This window comes from Mastigoproctus giganteus, chromosome 7 (assembly GCF_048544385.1).
Source record: "Mastigoproctus giganteus isolate SK-2022 chromosome 7, ASM4854438v1, whole genome shotgun sequence".
Classification (NCBI taxonomy): Eukaryota; Metazoa; Arthropoda; class Arachnida; order Uropygi; family Thelyphonidae; genus Mastigoproctus; species Mastigoproctus giganteus.
In genome coordinates, this window is record NC_143581.1 from 42,741,563 (window position 1) to 42,763,283 (window position 21,721).

Consider the following 21,721-nt stretch of genomic DNA (forward strand, 5'->3'; position numbering starts at 1 on the left):
CCCATTCATTTCCCATTACGTTGAGAGCGTATAGCACCGAAGAATATCTTAGGACTCAAAAAGTTAACTTCTAAGAAACAAAAATGTCCAGGGACTGTAAGAACAGTATGGAAATGAGTGCACTCCGGAGGACCTTCGCTTCTGAGAATGAAAAGATGAGCAATATGAGTGCGTCCGATGTATGCTTTATCAAAAACCACTTCTCGTCTTACTTTCCTTGTTCGGCTGGAAAAGGTCCGATTCAAATCCCGTGAACGACGTGAGGAACTTTTATGGGCATTTTTTCACTCTGTGGCCGAGTTAGTCGGTCTCAAACATGAAAAGTGGATTTTTTTTTTTTTTTTTTTTTCCATTCTGGAAATTCGAGTTTTTCGTACGACAAAACAGAACGTCAAATAGAGAACACACGCAATTTATAGTCATATTATCATATTACACATTCATTGAGAAGTTCGTTCTCGGGTGGCCCAATATGACTTCTCTCTCTCTCTCTCTCTCTCTCTCTCTCTCTCTCTCCCCCCCCCCCCTCCTTCCTGGTGTTGGAAGCCCAGAAAGCCTTCCGGCACCAGAAAGTGAGAAAAAATGCACGCATGATCTGCATTTTTATTTCCATAATATTCCAGAGTGGTCTACAATCCAGCAGAATATCACAGTACGTTGTCTATCTTGTAGCTGGAACGATACCTAGATCACATTTACTTCAAGAGAGGCTAGTAATTAGGGTTTCATTCTGCACTGGACGGCCTCCGTAGCCGAGTAGTCAGGAGCGGGAGTGAAATTGCACACGCTCTTTGAGTAGACTGGGGTTCAAGCCCCTGACTGCTGAATACGGTCGATCTGCCAACCCGCACTAGACCAGCGTGGTAGATTATGGTCCATTTCCCTCAACACGAATTGTTGAGGAGGCTTCCATCCTGCAGTGGGTTGATAATGGCTGTACTTTACTTTTTTTTTTTTTTTCTGCACTGAGCTGATGGCAATTAAAGAGTCAGAGCAGATGACATTCTGTGTGTTGGTTTGAGAATTTAAGTGCTTAAGAGCTTGACAAATGGCAAAAATACTACAGAGAAATTTGTTGGTAGAGAGAGGGAAAAACAGTGAAAGCAGTAATGATAGCACTGCCTGGTCTGACTTTGGTGATCAGTGTATATTTGATTATGCTGTGCATAACTTGGGTGGGGCAGCGCGAAGTTTTTGTATGTTTAGGTTTGTCAGGAAATATCTTTCTCACTGGCTGAAATAATTACCATATTTCACTAAAATTGTAGTTCATGGAGGGTCCGGCAAGTTCACATCTTGATAGGTTTTAAAAATCTGTAAATTTCAATCTGAAGTCTAATATCTGCAGGTTTATTGCACGAAGTTTATTTCTGTATAGCACTGTCCACTGATGTTCGAAGTAGGATGAGTTGGCAGGCTCCAAACTTTGAACAGTTTACTAGCAACATTTTCCTTCTAAGATGTAATGGTGGGTCATGAGCTTCTACATACAGACTTTGAGCTATGGAAGTTCTAAAGGCTAAGCAATTCTGAAAGCGTTGTGCTAGATAGATTCAAGCCACGAGAGTGCACAGTTCCTGGCAAAGCCGAAGTACAGACGTGATTTGATTATGGATCGATAAAGATTGAGAAGGTTAGCGCCCGATTTTGGTAGATACTGCTCGAAGAATTTTTTTTTCCAGGAAGTTAATTCTATTTGCTTTACATGTGCTAGTTGTTGCTGTAGGGTTTTAAGAGTGTCATCGACTAAGGCCATATTGTATTGTCTGTAAATTGCATGTTCTGAGATCGATTTTCTGTTTGCTGGACGAAAAATCAGTTTCCGGGATGAAAACCCATGCTACCCTCGTCTGAGCTCGACTAACTCAGCCAAGTTGTGAAAAAGGTCCATAAAAATTCTTACCATCATCGACGGGACTTGAACCCAGGTCTTTTGTGCTACCCATGAAGGCAGATGTGCTCGGAAGCTTTTTTTTTTTTTTTCGCTGGTATGATAAAAAGGATATCCTTATGAAAATTAGTCCAATAAATCGCATACTACTTGTAAACGAGATTTCGGTCCTGTAAACGTATCTGATGGTCCGAATGTGTATAATGTGTTTTGCAGAAATGTGTGACTAATGGCTTTTGTTTTGATAGATGTGATAGCCATTACAGTTGTTCACGCAGTGACTCTTTTGATTGAGATTTGCAGTTGTCTTTCCATATAGAGCGACATGACGTTCATCTCATCTGCAATTGGTATGTTTGCATTGAATTCGGAACGTTATTAGTTAGTTGATTAAGTGTGACTTAGTATCAATCCCTGTAATGCCCTTTCTTCCTATATATAATGCTGCGAGAGATCATTTACAGTGTAGAGTGTGTTTGGTGTCAAACGGCACCAGGGGTTACCCCCATCTCCACCGCTTACTTGGAAGGAGCAATGTTGAAAGTTTTGAACAAAAAGTTGAAGGTTGCCTCGAAGTCCCGCTCATGAAATCTTGAAAGATTCCGTAACGCCAAGTAGTATCAAATGCTTTTTCTATATCAAAACTCACCACAACCTTTAATGGATACATTACGGATATTAGATTTTACTTTTATTATAAGGTCAGGGGAAGATCTGCTTGCAAAAACAAAATCGATCGGCAGCTAGCAAATTTTTGGTTTTTAAAAGCCAAGTTAAGTCGTCATGAATCATTCTATCAAGAGTTTTCCCAAAATAGCCGAAGAGCGATAATTCTGAAGATTCGAAAGATATTTTTCCAGGCTTTACAAAAACTACAATTATTGAATGGTTTTCAAAAACTCGGATAAATAAATTAAAAAAAATACGGTTGGAGAAGATTAATAAGTCTTCCGAACCTCATTCAAATATTGTAACATCGAATTAAAAATTCCATCGGGACAAACTGTACAATCGTAAACTCTGCCTGTGGATTTTCTCAATTATAACTCAAACAGTTGGTTTTAGGAAAAAGGGATATCCTTATGAAAATTAATTTTACATTTTTGAGATTTGATTTTCTTCAAGGTTGGACTAAGTGATGCTACTGCTGATACTCGAGCGAATGTTATGCATAGGATGTTCGCAATGTCTTGTGGAGACTAGAATTCATTCCTGTTCCAATTATAATTGGAGAGTAAGCAGTCTACAGCTCTTATCGGACCGAGTACTTCCCCCGGGTTACTCGCAATGCGGATTGAGTCTTCAATAATTTTGCGGTTGGCGGGTGGGAACCGGTTCCACGTTTTCAATGTAAATAATTTAATACAATAACATCAAAAATTAATATATTAATTCAATAACTCTTTTTAACCAGTTTTTTTTCCCTAAGTAACATTATTTGCTAAATTGTCACATGTGTACGGTATTTTATTGTGCAATTTAAATTATACATAACACTACTCCACTACTGATGTCTTTATAAATTGCGTACATTTGACTGAAAGGTAAGATTAGCTTTCTAGATTTAGAACTATTATTTTACCTATCTCTCTCTCTCTCTCTCTCTCTCTCTCTCTCTCTCTCTCTCTCTCTCTCTCTCAATATAGTGTTGCTAGATGCTAGGTGCATATACGAGAGGGTATCAAAGACACCCTCTCGTATATGCACCTAGATAAAACAGTAAGAAGATGATGTTTTTAATATAAGTTGTCTACGTATTCAATAACTTCTTCTTCTTTCTTCTTGGTCCTTAGCTGGCAGCTGGGGGAGGCGGTTGGCCACGCAACCAGTATACTGCTGTAGGTGCCGCAGGGTTTCGGACTTGCTCTGTGATGTTCTTCCATACCTTACGATCCATGGCCTCAGTCCTGGCCTGGTTAAGGTCGAGACGTCGGCTCTTCAAGTCATTTTCCACTTGCTTGGCCCACGTTTTCCTAGGCGCGGTCCGTTGGATGCTCCATTGGGTGGGTCGTTGTCTCCAAAGGAGTGTGGATGGTATTCTGTTCGTGCCCATTCTACATACGTGGCCAAACCATCTAAGCCTTTGCTTCTGGATTTGGTCGGCAATGGTTGGTTGCTGTTGGCATCTGGTGCGGATGGTATCATTAGTGGTGTGGTCACGAAGTGAGATGCCCAAAATCTGCCGCAGGCATCGCATTTGGAATACCTCAAGTTTGTTTAAATCTAACTTGAGACAAATCCATGTTTCTGATCCGTAAAGGAGAATGGGCAGGATCAAAGTCCGGAAGAGTCGGATTTTAGTCTTTGAGGAAATGTTGGTCCTCTTCCACAGACACTATTTGAGCGAGGCGAACGCAGCGGCCGCCTGTCCAATTCTGCTGTGGATTTCCATGGTGGATGCAACTTTCTGCTCCTGGACCAGCGACCCAAGGTATTTAAAGTCCTGCACTTGCTCGATCTGGACGCCTTCGAGATAGATGGTGGCTTGCGACCCATCTGTTGTCAGGGCCTTTGTCTTATCAGCATTGATCTTCAAACCGTATGGCCGGGCAATGTCGTAGAGGATGTCCGTGGCTTCAGAGTCGTTACCAGCAAAGATAGCACTATCATTGGCAAACATCAGGTCAGTCACATAGTGATCCTTGTCATATTCAATAACTAACATGTGAAATTTCATTCGGGTAGGTACACAAGAGGTGGAACCCGAAATCTGAGGAAGGACACTATGGTTGACAAAGTGGAGTATCGAGCAGTGATCAAGTTCCTGCATTTGCAGGGCAAGAAAGCTCAGGAAATTGACGAAGAAATGAAAGCTGTGTATGGGCAGAATTGTCCATCCTATGACACTGTAAAAAAAGTGGAAACGGGAGTTCCAGTACAAGTATCTTTTACGAGCCAAGAGAAGGAAGGCCATCAACATCCACAGACAGTGAGACAGTTGCAAAGGTTGAGCAGCTGGTGCTGAGTGACATACGTGTGGCAATTCATTTAATCGCAAATGCAGTGGGAATTATTTATGGGTCTGCCCACAACATTTTACATGACCATCTACACATGTCTAAGGTCTCCGCACGATGAGTTCCAAGATTGCTGACGCCTTTGCAGAAGCAATGTCGAATGCGATGTCCTCGCCAACTGTTGGATTTGTGTAGTGTAGACGTTGAGAACTTTTTGACAAATGACGAATGCTGGATGTACCAGTATGATTCTCAGACTAAAGCATTGGTGGACGCCGCTTTGATTCGTCTCAGGAAGTCAACAATGAAGTGGAATCGTGGTTTCAGGCAAAAAGTGCGGACTTCTATTATCAAGGCATTGAACACCTGATCCATAGATGGGAGAAATGTGTTACTATACGTGGAGAGTACATAGAAAAGGATTCAAGTTCCTGTGAAGTTTCACCTTTCTAGGGCTATTATTTCTAGGTACGGGTACGAACCTTTTGATTCCCCCTCGTATATGCGAACGCGCCTAAAAAGTAGGATAGATTTTATTGACCAGAGGCAGTCAATCAAATCTATCCTACTTTTTGTCTCTTCGAGTGATAGGTTAATGGTCAATAATGTCATTTTGATACAAGTCTTTGAAGCTAATTTCTCTGGACATAGCATCTTGATTGGTGCACGATTCTTCTTTACCCTGGGGTGAGAACTTTGTTTTCCGCCGTCGTCACAACTAACATTATCAGACGCCGTTGTCTGATAATGTCAGTTATGACGCAGTCAAGCAGATTACTGCCTCACAACTAACATTATCAGAACTCCTTATACAGAGAAGGAAAACTTATGTACTTCTATGTGTATGGGGTTACGTATTTTAGGCTACGTAACTCTGATTTATGGACACTGTTTTGAATAAAACTCCTTATAGAACTACAAAATAAATAAAAATAAAAATCGCACTAGAGTTAAATCCGAAAAAATTAAACACGGCACATATCGGTGCGCCCTCACATCTGTTGATGAAACGGTAATTCTAGGTTCTGAATATTTTCGCATGAATAATGAGTTTTATCGAAGAGTATTATGACGGGTGTCGTGTTTTGGTAATAAATTCAGAATTTTCAAAATTATGTTTTTTTTTTTTCATTTTTACTTTCATACTCATTTATTTTTAGTTAATTTGTAAATAAATTAATTTAGTTAAAATGAATTATAATATCATAAAATAAGTAAAATAGGAATTTCATGAATTCGTTATTGAGATTTCTGCACGCATGAACTCATATACGTATTTATCGTTAATATTTCATCTTTCATTAAATAAATCGCCATGAACCAATTTTTTTTTTTTTAAATGAACTTCCTACCTCAAAAAGGTATATCTTAAAATTAACACTGACAGAAGTTTCAGACTTTATTCAGTGTTTATTATACTTAATAGTCACATGAAAAAGTTATTTGATCCGTCATGAGCATAAAACAAGAAGAAAAAGAAAACGTGCTGTTTAAGTGGGTAGCGAGACTTCGGCCTCTCTGCTTCTTATGCAACACACATGCACTCTCATGCTCCAGGAACTTGCTTCTCTCCCCTTTCCCCCTCTCGTTCTCTGCCTCTCTGCCTCATATACACACATAGTTCTTGGGGTACTTTAAAGGTGGTATTGGACACGATATCAGAGTTCGTTCTGAAAATTTCCAAATATAATTAAAGCTGTATTTAAGTAAATTTAATTTAGTCGGCACTCCTTAGAGAGAGAGAGAGAGAGAGAGAGAGAGAGAGAGAGAGATATTTCTAATTCCATATCACTCAGAAATTACGAATAGCCTGATGTTATCGAACCACTGTAAAAAACATGTCTTATGTTGACGTTATGCATTACTCCAAACTTTTATGATAATATATTGCATTTAATATTTATTTGATAATATGAATATCAATTGGCATCGCATGACGAATATCTCATATTTTACGGATTCTGTATTAAACAATCATTAGCATAAATGAAAATTTGAAAAACTCAATTTTAAGAATAAAAGATGGGAAAAGTAATAACTGATGAATTGATAAAATAGTCGCACGAAGTGTCCTCAATGTGAAATTGAAAATGCTCAAGCATTTTTTTTTTAAGCGGGGTTTCTAAAATCGTAACCGCATCATTGGTTGAATGGACATCTGCTTCACCAAGGGAATTTTACAAATATATACTTTTTTTTTTTTTTTTTAAATATAAATCAGAACATTAATCAACATGATCTGAAGAATATCCTCCTTGGTTCACCTAAATTCATCTATGCATAAGAGCTAATAAACATCAAAAGATAGTTCTGATTTTGCTATTTAAAGCCAAATGTTACATGACTCCTACATACAGCTGAATATCAGTACACTATCTGTTTGTGCTTTTATAAAAAGCAAAGCTGTGTTCTCTTAAAAATTGAAAAAGCTTGTCAGTCATTGTAATAAAGGAGATGATTACACTGAAAATTAATGTATCCCCATGTTTTTTCCTTATCGGGACAGACCCATGGGCCCCATCTTCGCGGACCTTTATTCTTTGCTAATTCTAGCCCCGCGGGTAGTAGCTACGCTTCTGTTAGCATACATAATGATTCTTAACATGGATAAAGTTTGTTATAACATGATGGTAGCGTCAGACTTAAACTTCATGCGATCGTCCATGACATGTCCTGATCTATTAAATCCAATCAAAAGTCATAAATTATCTTTACTGTTGCTAAGGCAGTACTGGTAATACACAGCACTAGAAACAATATTACTCATCCAGGCGATATGGCAGAGTAATCATCGTGTCACACAGGCATATGCACTGTGCTTTCCTAATCGCGCCATATAGGAAGCAAATTTAGAACTAAATCTTAGAAAAAAAAAAAAAAAAAAGAAGATTTATCTAATCCAAATTGTAAATTCTGTCCTTTCAATGTTGTACATGTTGTACATTGAAAGAACAGAATTCATGGAATACCTGGTTACTCGGCAACGCGAAGCTGTCATCCCTCTCGCTAGTGGAAGAAACCCATACAGCACAGGACTCTACGTCTCAACTGGGCGAAAGAACATCGGCACTGGACATTGGATGATTGGAGACGGGTCTTTCGAGAGGCCGGGTCTTTCGAGAGTTATTTCGAGAGGATGGGAGGGGGCACATCTGGTGGGAACCGCACGAAGCTATGCACCCGTCATGTCAATAAGGAACTGTTCAGACAGGTGGATGGTCGGTAATGGTCTGGGGCATGTTCAACTGGCACACGTTGGGACCTCTGGTACGTCTAGACGCATCTCTCAATGGTTCAGGTTACGTGTCCATTCTTGCATCTTGCAGACCATCTGCATACCTTCATGGTCATCGTGCACCCACATGGAAATGACTTTTCCAGCAGGACAATGCGCCTCCCCACAGAGGTGACTAGAACATGGTTCAAAGAGCATTCTGCAGATTTTACTAACATGGAATGGCCTTCCCGTTCACCGAACGTGAACCCTGTGGAGCATCTTTGGGATGCTGTGGTAAGGTCCGTTCGAGCTTTGGATCCTCCACACAGGAATGCAACGGAATTATGGACAGTGGTGCAGCAAGCATGGATAGAAATACCTGTGGAACGCTTTCGTGAACTAGTGAACTCAATGTCTCGCCGTGTGAGTGCCCTTATCCGGGCGAAAGGTGGGCTTACTCGTTACTAGGTAGGTACTGTATTCCCATGATTTCTGTCCACTCAGTGTACTTCGCATGCAAAGCAGAATGTCATAAATTTGACTACACACATTTACTGTGCATTTTATGCAGTGTTAATCTCACGACATAGTTGTAGAGTACACCCAAGTCATGCCTTTTGCCATTCCATCTCAGAGACTGCTACTTTTAGTTGACTAATGTTTCTGAATTTTAAGAACAACAAACAAACAAAAAAAAAAAAAACACCGAATACTAAATTTTAAGTCTGCAACAACACCAGTTTCTCAAAATGAGCACTTTACCATACCGAAGCCTCTGGAACCCGAACTTTGGAAAAGATCTGTAAATTAGTCCATACTATCATAACAATAACAATGAGCAGATGTGGTTTTAATCATTGTTATTGTTATAATAGTATGATAGCAATTTGCTGGTACAGATGAGATAAACGGATAGATGCTGAAGGCTACAGGCAAGGCAGGGATAACGTGGACATACAGACGGTTCCGCAAGATCTGGGATGAGAGACAGGTGCCGAAAGATTGGAAAGAAGGATTGATCATCCCCTTGTTCAAGAAGGAGAACAGGAAAAAGTGTTCCAATTATAGAGGCATCGCACTGACATCACATGTGAGTAAGTTGTACGAGAGAGCGTAAGATAAGAGGAACGATTGAAAGTAGGGTGGCTGAGGAACAGTATGGCTTTAGGCCTGGCAGATTGACGGGGGATATAATTTTATGCTTCAGACGACTGATGGAAAAAAGGTTATGAACACAATACAGAATTAAGGATGGTATTTTTGGACATAAAGAAAGCGTTTGATGCTGTAAAGAGAAAGAAAGTGTGGGAGGTTTTAAGAAACTTGTGGATAGAGGAACATCTTGTGAAGAGAATTGAGACTATGTACACCAACACAGTGAGCAAAGTAAGAACAGTGAGGGTTGACGGAGAGCTTCGAAATAACATCATGTTTGAGGCAAGCAGGCATCCTGTCACCACTACTAAGAGGGGTTTCCGAAAAGTAAGGTAACACATATTTCCTCTCGATGATGTTTAATAATACGAAGTTGAAATTACACACCAAGAAATAAGTGAACCGCACTACTTCTCCACAAAGTCTCCAGTTTTATTGATGCGCTTGTCCCAACGATGGATCAGTTTATCAATACCAGTACTGAAGAAGTTCGTGCCCACACGCAGTGACCAACATCGCACCGCCTGATGAACTTCCTCATCTGTGGTGAAATGCTTTCCTGAAATGTGTTTTTTCAGAGGGCCGAACAAATGGAAGTCAGAAGGCGCTAAGTCAGGGCTGTAGGGGGGGGGATGTGACAGAGTTTCCCACAATTACGGCGCAACCACTCACGAGTGGTGTGGACAGTGTGTGGAGTTGCGTTGTCGTGCAACAAAATCACACCGCTTGTCAGGAGTCCTGGTCGTTTGCGTCGAATGTTGGCTTTCAGTTTTTCCAACGTTACACAGTAAAGCTATGCATTGATTGTTCCTCCCTTCGACAAGAAATCCACCAACAGAACGCATTGGCGATCCCAGAACACTGTGGCCATGACTTTTCGGACACTGGGAACAGTTCTGATTTTTTTGCGCACAGGAGATTGTGGATGTTTCCAGGTCATGGAGTCTTGTTTGCTCTCCGGGGTAAAGTGATGAACCCACGTTTCGTCTGCTGTGACTATGCGATCGAGAAAATCCTCTCCTTCGTCGCCGTATCGCAACAGGTTCCCAGACACATCCTAATGCGTTTTGCTTTGTCCTCCTCTGACAATTGTCAGGGTACCCAGAGGCAGCACACCTTTCGAAAGCCAAGAACATCGTGAACAGTCGACTTACGCACATTCACTATTTGTTCAATTTCACAAAGTTTCACTCGCCTGTTGTAAAGAACGATGCCCTTAATGCGCGAAATGTTGTCTTCTGTCTTGCTCGATGAAGGCCTTCAATGTCAACACGGCCCGCTTTAAATTCATTGCACCAAAAAACACACCTGCTTCTTTGTCATCACCTTTTCGCCATACACAGCAACCAGTTCATGGTGAATGTCAGTCACTTGGTGAAGACCCTTTTGCTTGCAAAAAGCGAATAACTTCACGAATACCTGTTTTGGACCACACTCGCATGGTAGCCGCCATTTTGCAACTGGAATCTGCTGTGAGGCAACAGTACTGCAACACTGCACTGGCGGTCTTTTTGAACGTTATTAACGGGTCTATCTTTCCCTAGAAACAATATACACACATCTCGTTCCCTTTCACCATTATTAAGGAAAAAATGTGTTACCTTACGTTTCGGAAACCCCTCGTATTTATAGCTGTCATGAATGATGTGCATGTAGAGTGGCGGAACAACTTGGATAAGACCAGATGAAAGTCATGCTCTTCGCAGATGACCTCTGCATATGGGGAGAGAGCAGGGAACAAGTGCAACGGCAAGTTGATATGTGGGCTGATATGGCCAATGAATCTGGACTGATTTTCAGTCAGGAGAAGAGTGAAGTAATGGTTTTAAAGAGGAGTGGCGAGCCTGAAGGATACATTACAATGGTAGGGAAAGAGCTAAAAATGGTTAACAACTTCAAGTATCTAGGAAACACCATTACAAAGACTGGAGTGATAGACGAAGAAATAAGTAGGATACAAGCGGGCGGGAATTTCTATAGGCAGACAAGAGATCTGATCTGGAACAGAAACATGCCACTGAAGTGTAAGAAGGGTATATCTAAAATGACCAAATCCTTAGTATTCCAATGCGGGACATTGGGGGGGGGGGATTTTACAACCTAGAAACAATATACACACATTTATTATTATTATTTTTTTTTTATTTATAAAAAATTCACATACAAAATATAAATTAAATACATATACTTCTTTAAACTAAACTTATAAAGCAAAATATCACACTTCTTTAAAAAAAAAAAACAAAAAACAAATATAGCCTATATGCGTATATATATATTTATTATTATTTTATTTATTTTTTTTTTTTTTTACAGAAAGGCTGAAATTCAGCACAGGTACCCCTCATGTTGGACCCTCTTGTGTGATCGAGACCCGCTAATATTCGTAAAATGGGATAAATGCTAACTTATTGTGATTTTTCTTGTAAAGAAGCTGTCTTCATTTTGAATTTAAAACGATGTTTTGAATTTAGACCAAATAAAAATTTTAAAATATTGTATTTTAAGTCAGGAAAGGTACCCCTCGTATTACACTACATGACGAACAGCATGAAGGACATAAACTGAGAAAAATAGTTGTTATTAGAGAGAGAAAAAAAAAAAAAACACTTATAAGAGGGGCTATGATTTTAATTACATACCTCTTCTTTTACTTCTTTTAACAATAAAAACAAAAAATTAAATAATATAAGTAAATATATTTTTACGTGCTGAGTGAATTTTTCTTACTTATTTTTTCTTAATTCTTCTTTCAGTTTTTTTTTTTTTTTTTTTTTTTTTGTTGACGTCCAAAACTTATTTACTACCGAAAAAACTCTTTCCGTTGTACCATTTGTTCCCAGCAAACATAATGCAAATGATTTGCATTATGTTTGCCATTAAGTATGGAGGCTACATGTCCAATCCGGGACATTTTCTGGAACAGTTTGCAATGCGGGGCAAACGACTGAAATCTTGGACGTCTGGTCACTTTATATATCAGACCTATTACGTACCATTGTGACATATGCTTCTGAAACTTGGACTATGAGGAAAAAGGATGAAAGCAGAATGCAGGGGGCAGAAATGAGATTTGTGAGGAGCATGGCCGAAAAGGCACGACAAAATTAGAAATGATGTGATTAGGGAGAGACTTCAGGTTGAAAAACTCCAGAATAGTATTGAAAGGTTCCGTTTGAAATGGTTTGGACATGTCAAGAGGATAAACGAAAGGCATTTGCCAAGAAGAATGTTTGATTTACAATTAAAAGACAAAAGACCAAGGGGAAGACCAAGAATAAGGTGGCAGGACATGATAAAGACTGGTGTCATTAAGAGCAGGAAACTGGAGTAAAATCAACGACGGAGATAAGTACACGGACAGGGCATGGTGGCGAGGCTTCATACGTCGACCGGTGGAATAGAGGAACGATGACAGTTGTTGTTGATGATGATAATGATAGCAATACTGAGATGATGATGAGAGGTTTTGGTCTGCTCTGTTTACAGAACCACATATACATATAATCAATGTTACTGTTATGATAGTTCTGAAGCAAGGATACCTAAGTCATAATGAATCAAATACATCTGTTCAATCAAGGTTGGATCGATTTATCTTCAGTTTATTCAATGAATCAGAATACAGTCCACTGGTTAATCCGCCGGCTGTCCAGCGGGCGGATTAACCAGTGGGTAGTTGATTGTTGGAACAAACTTCCATCTCTTGTAGTAGAAGTGGGTAGTTTGAATAAATTTAAGGAAGAACAAGATAAATTATTACAGGCGATGGATGAACAGGTGAGATGTAGGAAGGTTTTTTTTTTTTTTTTTGCCTGATGCTTTTTAGGCTTGTTTTCTTGCATCATATACTACTACTACTACTACTGCTAATAATAATAATAATACAAAAGGAAATAAGTAGAATCCTTTACAGGTGTTGTTTGTTTATATTTTTAATGTTCCTATAGACAGGACCCTTAAATTTGCTTTCTACCTGTTAGCTCACTCTAGTCATATTTCAGTAATTCTTAAGTTTCCTACTGTACGATTAATTTTAATATTATTCTCAGAGGGTTATTTATTTATTTTTTATTATTATTTTTAATTTGCATCTGTGTGGGTGTCCATCATATTAAAACGGAAAAGGATTGTTTTTTTTCTGTAGAACCAAAACTTCAAACCATCAATAAACATGAAAAAAAGGTGCTAAAATGTCAACTTACTAGACTACATGGAAGGAGACGCCGCCCTCGTTGAGATGATGCTTCGAAATTCAGAATTGATATCGCAGAAAGGCAAATCAAAGACAAAAGCGAACTTCATTAATTTTCTGTTTCAAAAAATAATATGTACATATTAAATTTTATGTCATATCTTTCCACGCTGCCATTTATTTTTATAAATATGAATATATATGTAAGTAAATTTACGTTTTTATCATATTTACGATTTTTCTTTCATTTTGCGGATTATTCGGGTAAATTTATTTCACAATTACCTCGAATAATCACGAATCTTCTGTACATAGAGTCAAATGATACAGTATGGTGATTGGAAAATGGCTACATATTTTTCGAATGCTGCTATAGAAATGAAAGGTCATAATTTTATATTCTTACTTAAGTTTTATTTATTTTAGGTGAGAAATAACTGAATATCAGTGATAAAGCAAGGATTGTAACAAGATATGAAGTATGGGATCAGTAGCTATTCAGAGATGGTACACTGATGAGAAAAGAATGCAACGTTGAAATCTAAAAACCATTAAAAATTGCTACCAAAAATTGATAACAATGGGATCTGTGCTGATGTAAAGCGCAGGGGAACGTTATCCAAGTGGTCAGTTCCAAGTACAATGTTATCCACGCCCGAAGTTCGAATGGACGAAATACAGTACGTTGATTCGAACTCAGGGATGGATAATTCGACTGTTTGGAATGGATAACTCGACTCGAAGTTAATGATAATTATGTGTACTGTAGCAGAGCAGTCAGTTTGGAAGTACAGAGTGATTTACGCCCCATATTGAAATCCATGAAATAAGGCACTATTCTTGTAGACTTTAAAAATATCTTAAGCTCTTCTAACTCTATGTAGTCATCCCGGAATATAATTAGAAAATTTATTTATTTATTATATGCAAATGCAGTTGGTTTATATCAGCAAGACTGATACAAAACAGTTGGGGTGGAGAAGGGCTGAATATCCTGCGTCAGGTGCAATCCCAAAACCAATGAAGCACTTGAATCCGAGGATTCCATAATAACTACATATCTGATTCAAGTATCCTTGAATCAAATATGTAGTTATGACTGAATAACATGCAGTGAATGGACGGGGGAGATTAACTTTAAAAAAACAAATTCTTTATAAACTATATATAGCAAACTGAACGTTTCATTACATAATTTTTCTTAAACGACATAACACGACCTCTGAAGTGCATAAATTACAAATGCCAATTAATTTCTGACTCATAGGTTACTTAACATGCAAGAAACAAAGTTTCAGTCGTTCACTTTTTTTTTTTTTTTTCATTACAAATATAGAATTAGGGAAGGTGCCCACGAATTGAGCATCCAATGTAACTGATAAATTATGGACGTTTTTAGGTCTTGCAAAGATTTTTTTATTTTCTTTTTAAATGCAAAAACTCATTACTCTTTCATTTTTGCAATATCTGGGTTACTTTCAGGTTTATAAAAAACTTAATAAAAAACAAAACAGGTCAATGAGTAGTGATTCAAAGAGTTCACCCTACAAATAACGAGGACGCGCGCCAGGTCAGACTTGTTCACGTGACCAAGGTCACTGGGTTAGTGCGAGGAGATCGTGCGGTGTGCCCACCAAAACAATGATCCGGTCCTGTCTGGTTTTCAGACATTTATTAAGGCCCGTCTTAAGTACGAAGAAAGCATATCTTATACATTGCAAAAGCAGTGACAAGGGCAACCCCAGGGGCGATAGACAAGGAGCGTAAAAGTGCAGACATCGTCACTCGCCGAAGTAATAACCCGATGTCTACGACGTGAGTAAACACACTGGACTGTAACAAGCGTCACTCAGTGTTGTCGACTGAAAAGTGTGTGTATGTGCATATGTCTTTAGTGTTTCATGTGCTGGATTGAAAACATGGCGAATTCATTCGCTCACGACAGTGTTCAAAACAGCTTGAACTTTCTTAGCCACATTCCGTGGCATTCGCTTTCTTCAGACTTATCGGGTAAATTAAAACAGGGATCTTTACGAATTACGAGGGATAATGAAGTGGAATATGCGGCGATTCTTGAAGAAGGAGAAAAAGGCGAACGGTGGCCTTTGGTAAACGGGACTGCTGATGAGCTGAGTGAGGAAAAATCCAGCAGGAGGAATACTGTTCAGCCTACAGGCAAGTAAAGTTGTAGTTGTTCCTTTATTAATTGTAAATTATACTTGTCTTGTTTCACACTGGGATTCTAAACTTAAGTTTCATATGAACTTAATTGTCTAATTTGGTGTTCACAATTATGACCAGCATTTAGCTGGGTTGCAGAAGCGGAACTTCCCCAATACTTATAGCTGTTCCTTAGTATTGATGAACTTGAAATATATTGCTCGCTTATCAAAGTTGCGAAACTAGTGCATTCCAAAACACTCCCGCCTCTGGGCTTGCATACTTGTTTTATTGATTTATTTTCAAAAAATTTACGCGAAGAGAATGGCTGAATATGGAAGAATTCATTTCACATTCTGCTTTGACTTCCAGAATAAAGAATTTATAAACCAAAGTTCAGTGTGTTCGCTGCTATAAATTAATTACTCAGAAATGTTTTAAGTAATGCTATTATTTAGATATTTCCTACTTTATTTATAAATTAATTTAGTAATAATTGGAAGAAGGAAGTTCGAAAAATCGCACTGCTGTAAGCGTATGTCTAGTGGTAATATATAACAAACATGCAGGATATTTGTCCAAGAAAAAAGCAGAGGGTTTTCCCCCCTCCTAAAATGTATGATCCAATGTTTGAGAAAAAAGCTGTTTATATAGGAGAATCTGGAGCTTGAAACTACAGTATTATGCAGCGGTGGAATTCAAATAATTTAGCAACCGGTTTGCTGCCCTAATGACCGTTCTAAGTATAAAAAAACTATATACCGAAAGGTAGTTTATTATTTCATGCAGTTAATACTTAAATAAGAACAATAAAAGAGGTCCACAAAACTAGATTATGTTATAAGAAAGAGTTTTAAAATATTAATGAAAAAAGATTAAATAATACCTGACAAAAAACATAAAACTGTTATTTAAGATATTTCCATATTGTTTCTTGATTGGCGTCCTCACTTGCAATTTTCTTCGTTTTTATCCGAGCATCATCGGCTAAGTGATTTATCCTTAACCATCTTTTCACTGTAGGAGTAGGATCCCATTCCTTTAGAGGTAGGCCGATTAGACTAATGGTAATTGTGTTTGATATATTAGAAACAGTTAGGCGACTCTCTTCTCTGAACATATTATGTTCATCTTTGAAAAACCCCTTTCCGCTTCTGCTGAACTTGCAGCAATTGTTCTGACAATATTTTTAGCTCTTTGAATACTTTCAGGAATTGCTTAATTATGGGAATTTTTTAAAACGTTTTCCACGAAATCTCGATAATCATTAATATCAATTTGGTACTTAAAAATGTCATTAAATACGAGCAATTGTTCTTCAGCTGCTTTCCATGGAACTAGTACTTCTTCAATATTCCAGTAATCTGGCTCCAAAAAATTGAGAAATTGTAATTTATTCCTATCTTGAAATTGGCCACAACTTGCTTTTAAATGTTCACAATCCATTAGTCTTTTTTTCAAATTCGTTACGATGTTTTCTAAAAGTCTTTCCCGAGGAAGCCCCACAAATCGATGATTTTCTACAAATTTTATATTTTTGAAGGTTTCTGAAGTAATTAATTCATCAACTTTTTTTTCGTATGGACGCTTTTCCTTTCCAAGCATTTGAAGTGCTTTGATGGATCTTATCACGAGTTTTTCAGCCTTTATTATGTCTATATTTCTTGCTTGCAGTGCATTTGAAAGAAAAATTTCGTTTAAAATATCAATCATCAATGCCAAATCATTATAAAATATATATTTTCAAGACGGGCAGCCACACCTAAGTGCTTTTTATTTGAATAAAAATAGTGATGTAGCGTTGGATAAGCGCGCCACACAGCTAGGGCTGACCTTAAACTACAGGCAGCCCATCTTGGTCCCAAAACTACCAATCTTTATAATTTCAATTCCAAGTTGTTCGGATATTTTGGAAAGTTCAATTTGGTTCTTATTGGATTGATGAAAAATAGTATATATCTTATCAATAAATATTTTAAAATGATTTACTTGCTTTATTTCCTTTATCGAATCATCTAAAACAAGATGGAGGCAATGATTTAAACAGTGCCATATTATTATGTTGGGAAACAAATAGTGCAATCCTAGTGCTCACTCCAGATTTTCTCCCAAGCATAACGCTGGCACCATCGGAGCAAAATCATATTAAATTTTTTTTCTAGGTAGTTCTTAGTAATCCCAACATTATTTAAACTTTCCATAACTGAAGAACATATTGTCTCTGCAACTTGTTTTTCCAATTCAACTAGTTCAACGAAAATTGTTGGTGATGTAACTGAATCCTCAACTTTTAAGAAAAGTATAATAACTGGTTTGCAGGATATCGTTGAAGCCTCGGCAATAATCAAACATATTTTCAATAATTTTATTAAATATTTCTTTTTTAATTTCCTTTGCAATGAAATCAACTACTTTCACAGCAGTTTTACGATCCTATTCCCATATCTAATCCATTTTTAATTTGCACTTCTATCTCATCTTCTATGTCTGAAAACGGTTTACATCTTTTTGCCAGGCTGTAAACTGTATTAAATACTCTACAAGTGAGCATTAAATATTTTTCATTCATCGTATCTATTACTTTTGTTATTGAATCCTGCTCACATTGTTTTAAGTTATCTTTACAAATATTATGAGCTTTTGATGAAAAATGTTCTTTCATTTTTTTCCTTAGAGAAGCTTGTTGTACCTCTTTATTTTTCCCCGATGCCTCAATCTGAAAACATTTCCATTCTTTTGACACATGAACAATTTTCTCTTTTATAAAGTCATATTTTGCACAATACTCGCAACCTAACTTTTTGTTAAAAATTACCAGTCCGTCATATTTTTCTTTAAAATTTTTATATTGTTGCACTGTCCAGCAGCATTCAGGAAGATTATTTTCAATTTTGGAGTTGTTATCGTTTTTTATTTCAATAATTGACGTGCTGCTTTCTTCAAGTTGGAGTGGTTATGCTTGTGTGTTTTGTACCATTCAAGGCCAATTCTGATACAACAAATTCTGATTTTGGTTTCTTATTGAAAAAATCTGTCAAACTCTGTTGCCTTTTCATCCTTTTAAGGGCTACAGCAAAAAAAATTAAAAATGTTTTATTTTAATATATTATAGAGCAGGGGCGGATATGTACCTATATATTTGAATATTTTTACTGGTTCTGTCCACGTGTGGTCATATCATAAACTTTTATAAACAAAGCACTGTGCTTATACCATTGATAAACATCAGTCAGAACGTACATTTTCTTCATTTTATCGATACTAAACGAAAATTTCTTGCTGAATTAATAAATGGCAGGCTATGCAGATTAAATATGATAGAATAATGTGTACGACAAACCTGTTTGTCACGGGAAAGTTGTGATAAAAACTTCTTAATTACCACGTGCACACTGGCATAAGGATACCAACATGGAAGAACATTCTTCCACAGCTTCCGAAATGGGCGATAAGATAACCCTTGAAATCTATATTTCTATTGGTTAGTCGTGTCCTAGCTTCCTATTGTTTTTATTGATCGGGGAACACCAACGCACTCATATCTCGTGTGAATTTAGGGCGTAACACAAAGCTGAAACAAATGACAGCGTGTCACCCCCTGGTTGTTTGGCACTTTTTCTCTTTACGTTATGTTTGTTTACTTAAGTAACAAACGCGAGGGAATAAATGTAGTATTTCATCAAAGGTATAATGAGTTTTATGAAATGAATAAATAAATATTACAAGCATAGTTCCGTCTAATTTTTTTCACCTATGGACGGAATGAACATTACTACGGGCACCCGGAATGCACTGTTGCGTAGATGAACGTTAAAAAAGAGTAAGGAATGTAAATTTGTGATTTCCACATTGGCCCACCTTAGAGAGAACCCTGATCACAAGTGTCATTTTAACAACCGGTTCGCCGAACTCAATAAAAAATTAGGTATCGGTTCTGCCGAACCGGTTGAATCCCTCCACTGAGTATATCTCACTATATGGTATTTAGGCCCGGGTTTCCTCCCCTCCACCTCAAAAAACATTTTGCATTAACTATTGTGATATTATTATCATTGTTATTAGATTTTTTTTTTTTTTTTTTAATACTGCAGGAACCCCTGCTTTTGGGAGCCCAATTTATGTCAGTGCTACTATTTCTGGTTTTATTTACATATTTATTCTATATACTTTTGACAGTGGCGTAGCCAGGATTTTTTGTCAGCAGGTACATTCACAAAAAAAAAAAAAAAAAGACGCCAATTGCCTAATACTAAAAAGCGCCACGATACCAGATTTCGGCGTCCGGGGGGGAGGGGGCGATGGCTCAATATCATGCGTCAAGTGCTATGCTGAAACCAATCAAGCACTCGAATCCGAGGAATTTGTAAAATGGGTATAAACTGATTGGCTTAAAACAAATATTCATCCTAACTATTGCTCAACAAGACATAAAAATGTTTATTTAAAAAAATTCCGATACAACAATCCCTGTCCACCACATGATATGATTCGATCCAGCCACTTTTGGAAGAAATACATGGGTCTACGGCATGGCAGGGTCGGCAGGTCTATGGCAGGGGTCGGCAACCTTTTTTTGAGCAAAGAGCCATTTTTGATCTTCTTCTTCTTCTTTGGTCCTTAGCTGGCAGCTGGGGGAGGCGGTTGGCCACGCAACCAGTATGCTGCTGTAGGTGCCGCAGGGTTTCGGACTTGCTCTGTGATGTTCTTCCATACCTTACGATCCATGGCTTCAGTCCTGGCCTGGTTAAGGTCGAGACATCGGCTCTTCAAGTCATCTTCCACTTGCTTGGCCCACGTTTTCCTAGGCGCGGTCCGTTGGATGATCCATTGGGTGGGTCGTTGTCTCCAAAGGAGTGTGGATGGTATTCTGTTCGTGCCCATTCTACATACGTGGCCAAATCATCTGAGCCTTTGCTTCTGGATTTGGTCGGCAATGGTTGGTTGCTGTTGGCATCTGGCGTGGATGGTATCATTAGTGATGCGGTCACGAAGTGAGATGCCCAAGATCTGCCGCAGGCATCGCATTTGGAATACCTCAAGTTTGTTCAAATCTAACTTGAGACAAATCCATGTTTCCGATCCGTAAAGAAGAATGGGCAGGATCAAAGTCCGGAAGAGTCGGATTTTAGTCTTTGTGGAAATGTTGGTCCTCTTCCACAGACACCATTTGAGCGAGGCGAACGCAGTGGCCGCCTGTCCAATTCTGCTGTGGATTTCCATGGTGGATGCAACTTTCTTCTCCTGGACCAGCGACCCAAGTATTTAAAGTCCTGCACTTGCTCGATCTGGACGCCTTCGAGATAGATGGTGGCTTGCGACCCATCTGTTGTCAGGGCCTTTGTCTTACCAGCATTGATCTTCAAACCGTATGGCCGGGCAATGCGGGCAATGTCGTAGAGGATGTCCGTGGCTTCAGCGTCGTTACCGGCAAGGATAGCACTATCATCAGCAAACATCAGGTCAGTCACATAGTGATCCTTGTCATATTGTATGCCCTGTCTGTTTCTGAATGCTTGCCTCATAATGGCGTCGACCACGATGTTGAAAAGCAACGGGGAGGCTACATCCCCTTGGCGGACTCCAGTTTGGATGGTAAATTCCTCAGATAAATCGTTCTGGATGCGCACCTGGCTGGTTAAACCGTTGTATGCAGTTTGGAGGAGTGTGATGACTTTTCGAGGTACATGTTCAACCTCTAGTAGTTTCCATAAGGCAGGCCGGTGGACACAGTCGAAAGCAGACTTAAAGTCAATGAAAACAATGACGGTTCGCTGTCCACACCGGATCCTCTCCTCCATCGGCTGACGAATGGCAAAGATTTGATCACAGCATCCTCGCCCGGGTCTAAATCCTGCCTGTTCTTCTCGACTGGTTTGCTCGCGATGTTTTTGCAGTCTTGACTGGATGATCTTCATAAAGACCTTTCCGATGATGGAAAGGAGGCTGATGCCACGGTAGTTCTTGCAGTCCCGGTTATCACCTTTCTTGTGGATCGGTACGATAATGGCTTTCCTCCATGTTAACGGAATTTGTTCAGTGCACCAGATGGTTTTGAGGAGTGAGTGTAGTCGGCGAAGCAGTACATCTCCCCCGGCTTTGATCGCTTCTGTGGTGACTTGGTCCACTCCTGGTGTCCTGCCATTCTT

At 38.6% G+C, this 21,721-nt stretch overlaps 1 protein-coding gene across 2 annotated transcripts in view; it reads left to right on the forward strand.

The window, feature by feature from the left end:
- LOC150082849 (sodium-coupled neutral amino acid transporter 7-like) overlaps positions 1–21,721 on the forward strand; it is a 194,468-nt gene that overhangs the window by 52,250 nt on the left and 120,497 nt on the right. The window contains exon 1 of one of the 2 annotated variants that reach the window (XM_090376870.1): positions 15,030–15,590. The exons of the other annotated variant lie outside the window; for it this stretch is intronic. Coding sequence (XP_090232996.1) covers positions 15,317–15,590 — 274 coding nt within the window. The 5' untranslated portion in view covers positions 15,030–15,316. Of the gene's footprint in view, positions 1–15,029; positions 15,591–21,721 lie in introns of those variants that run through there. 2 annotated transcript variants of the gene reach the window in all.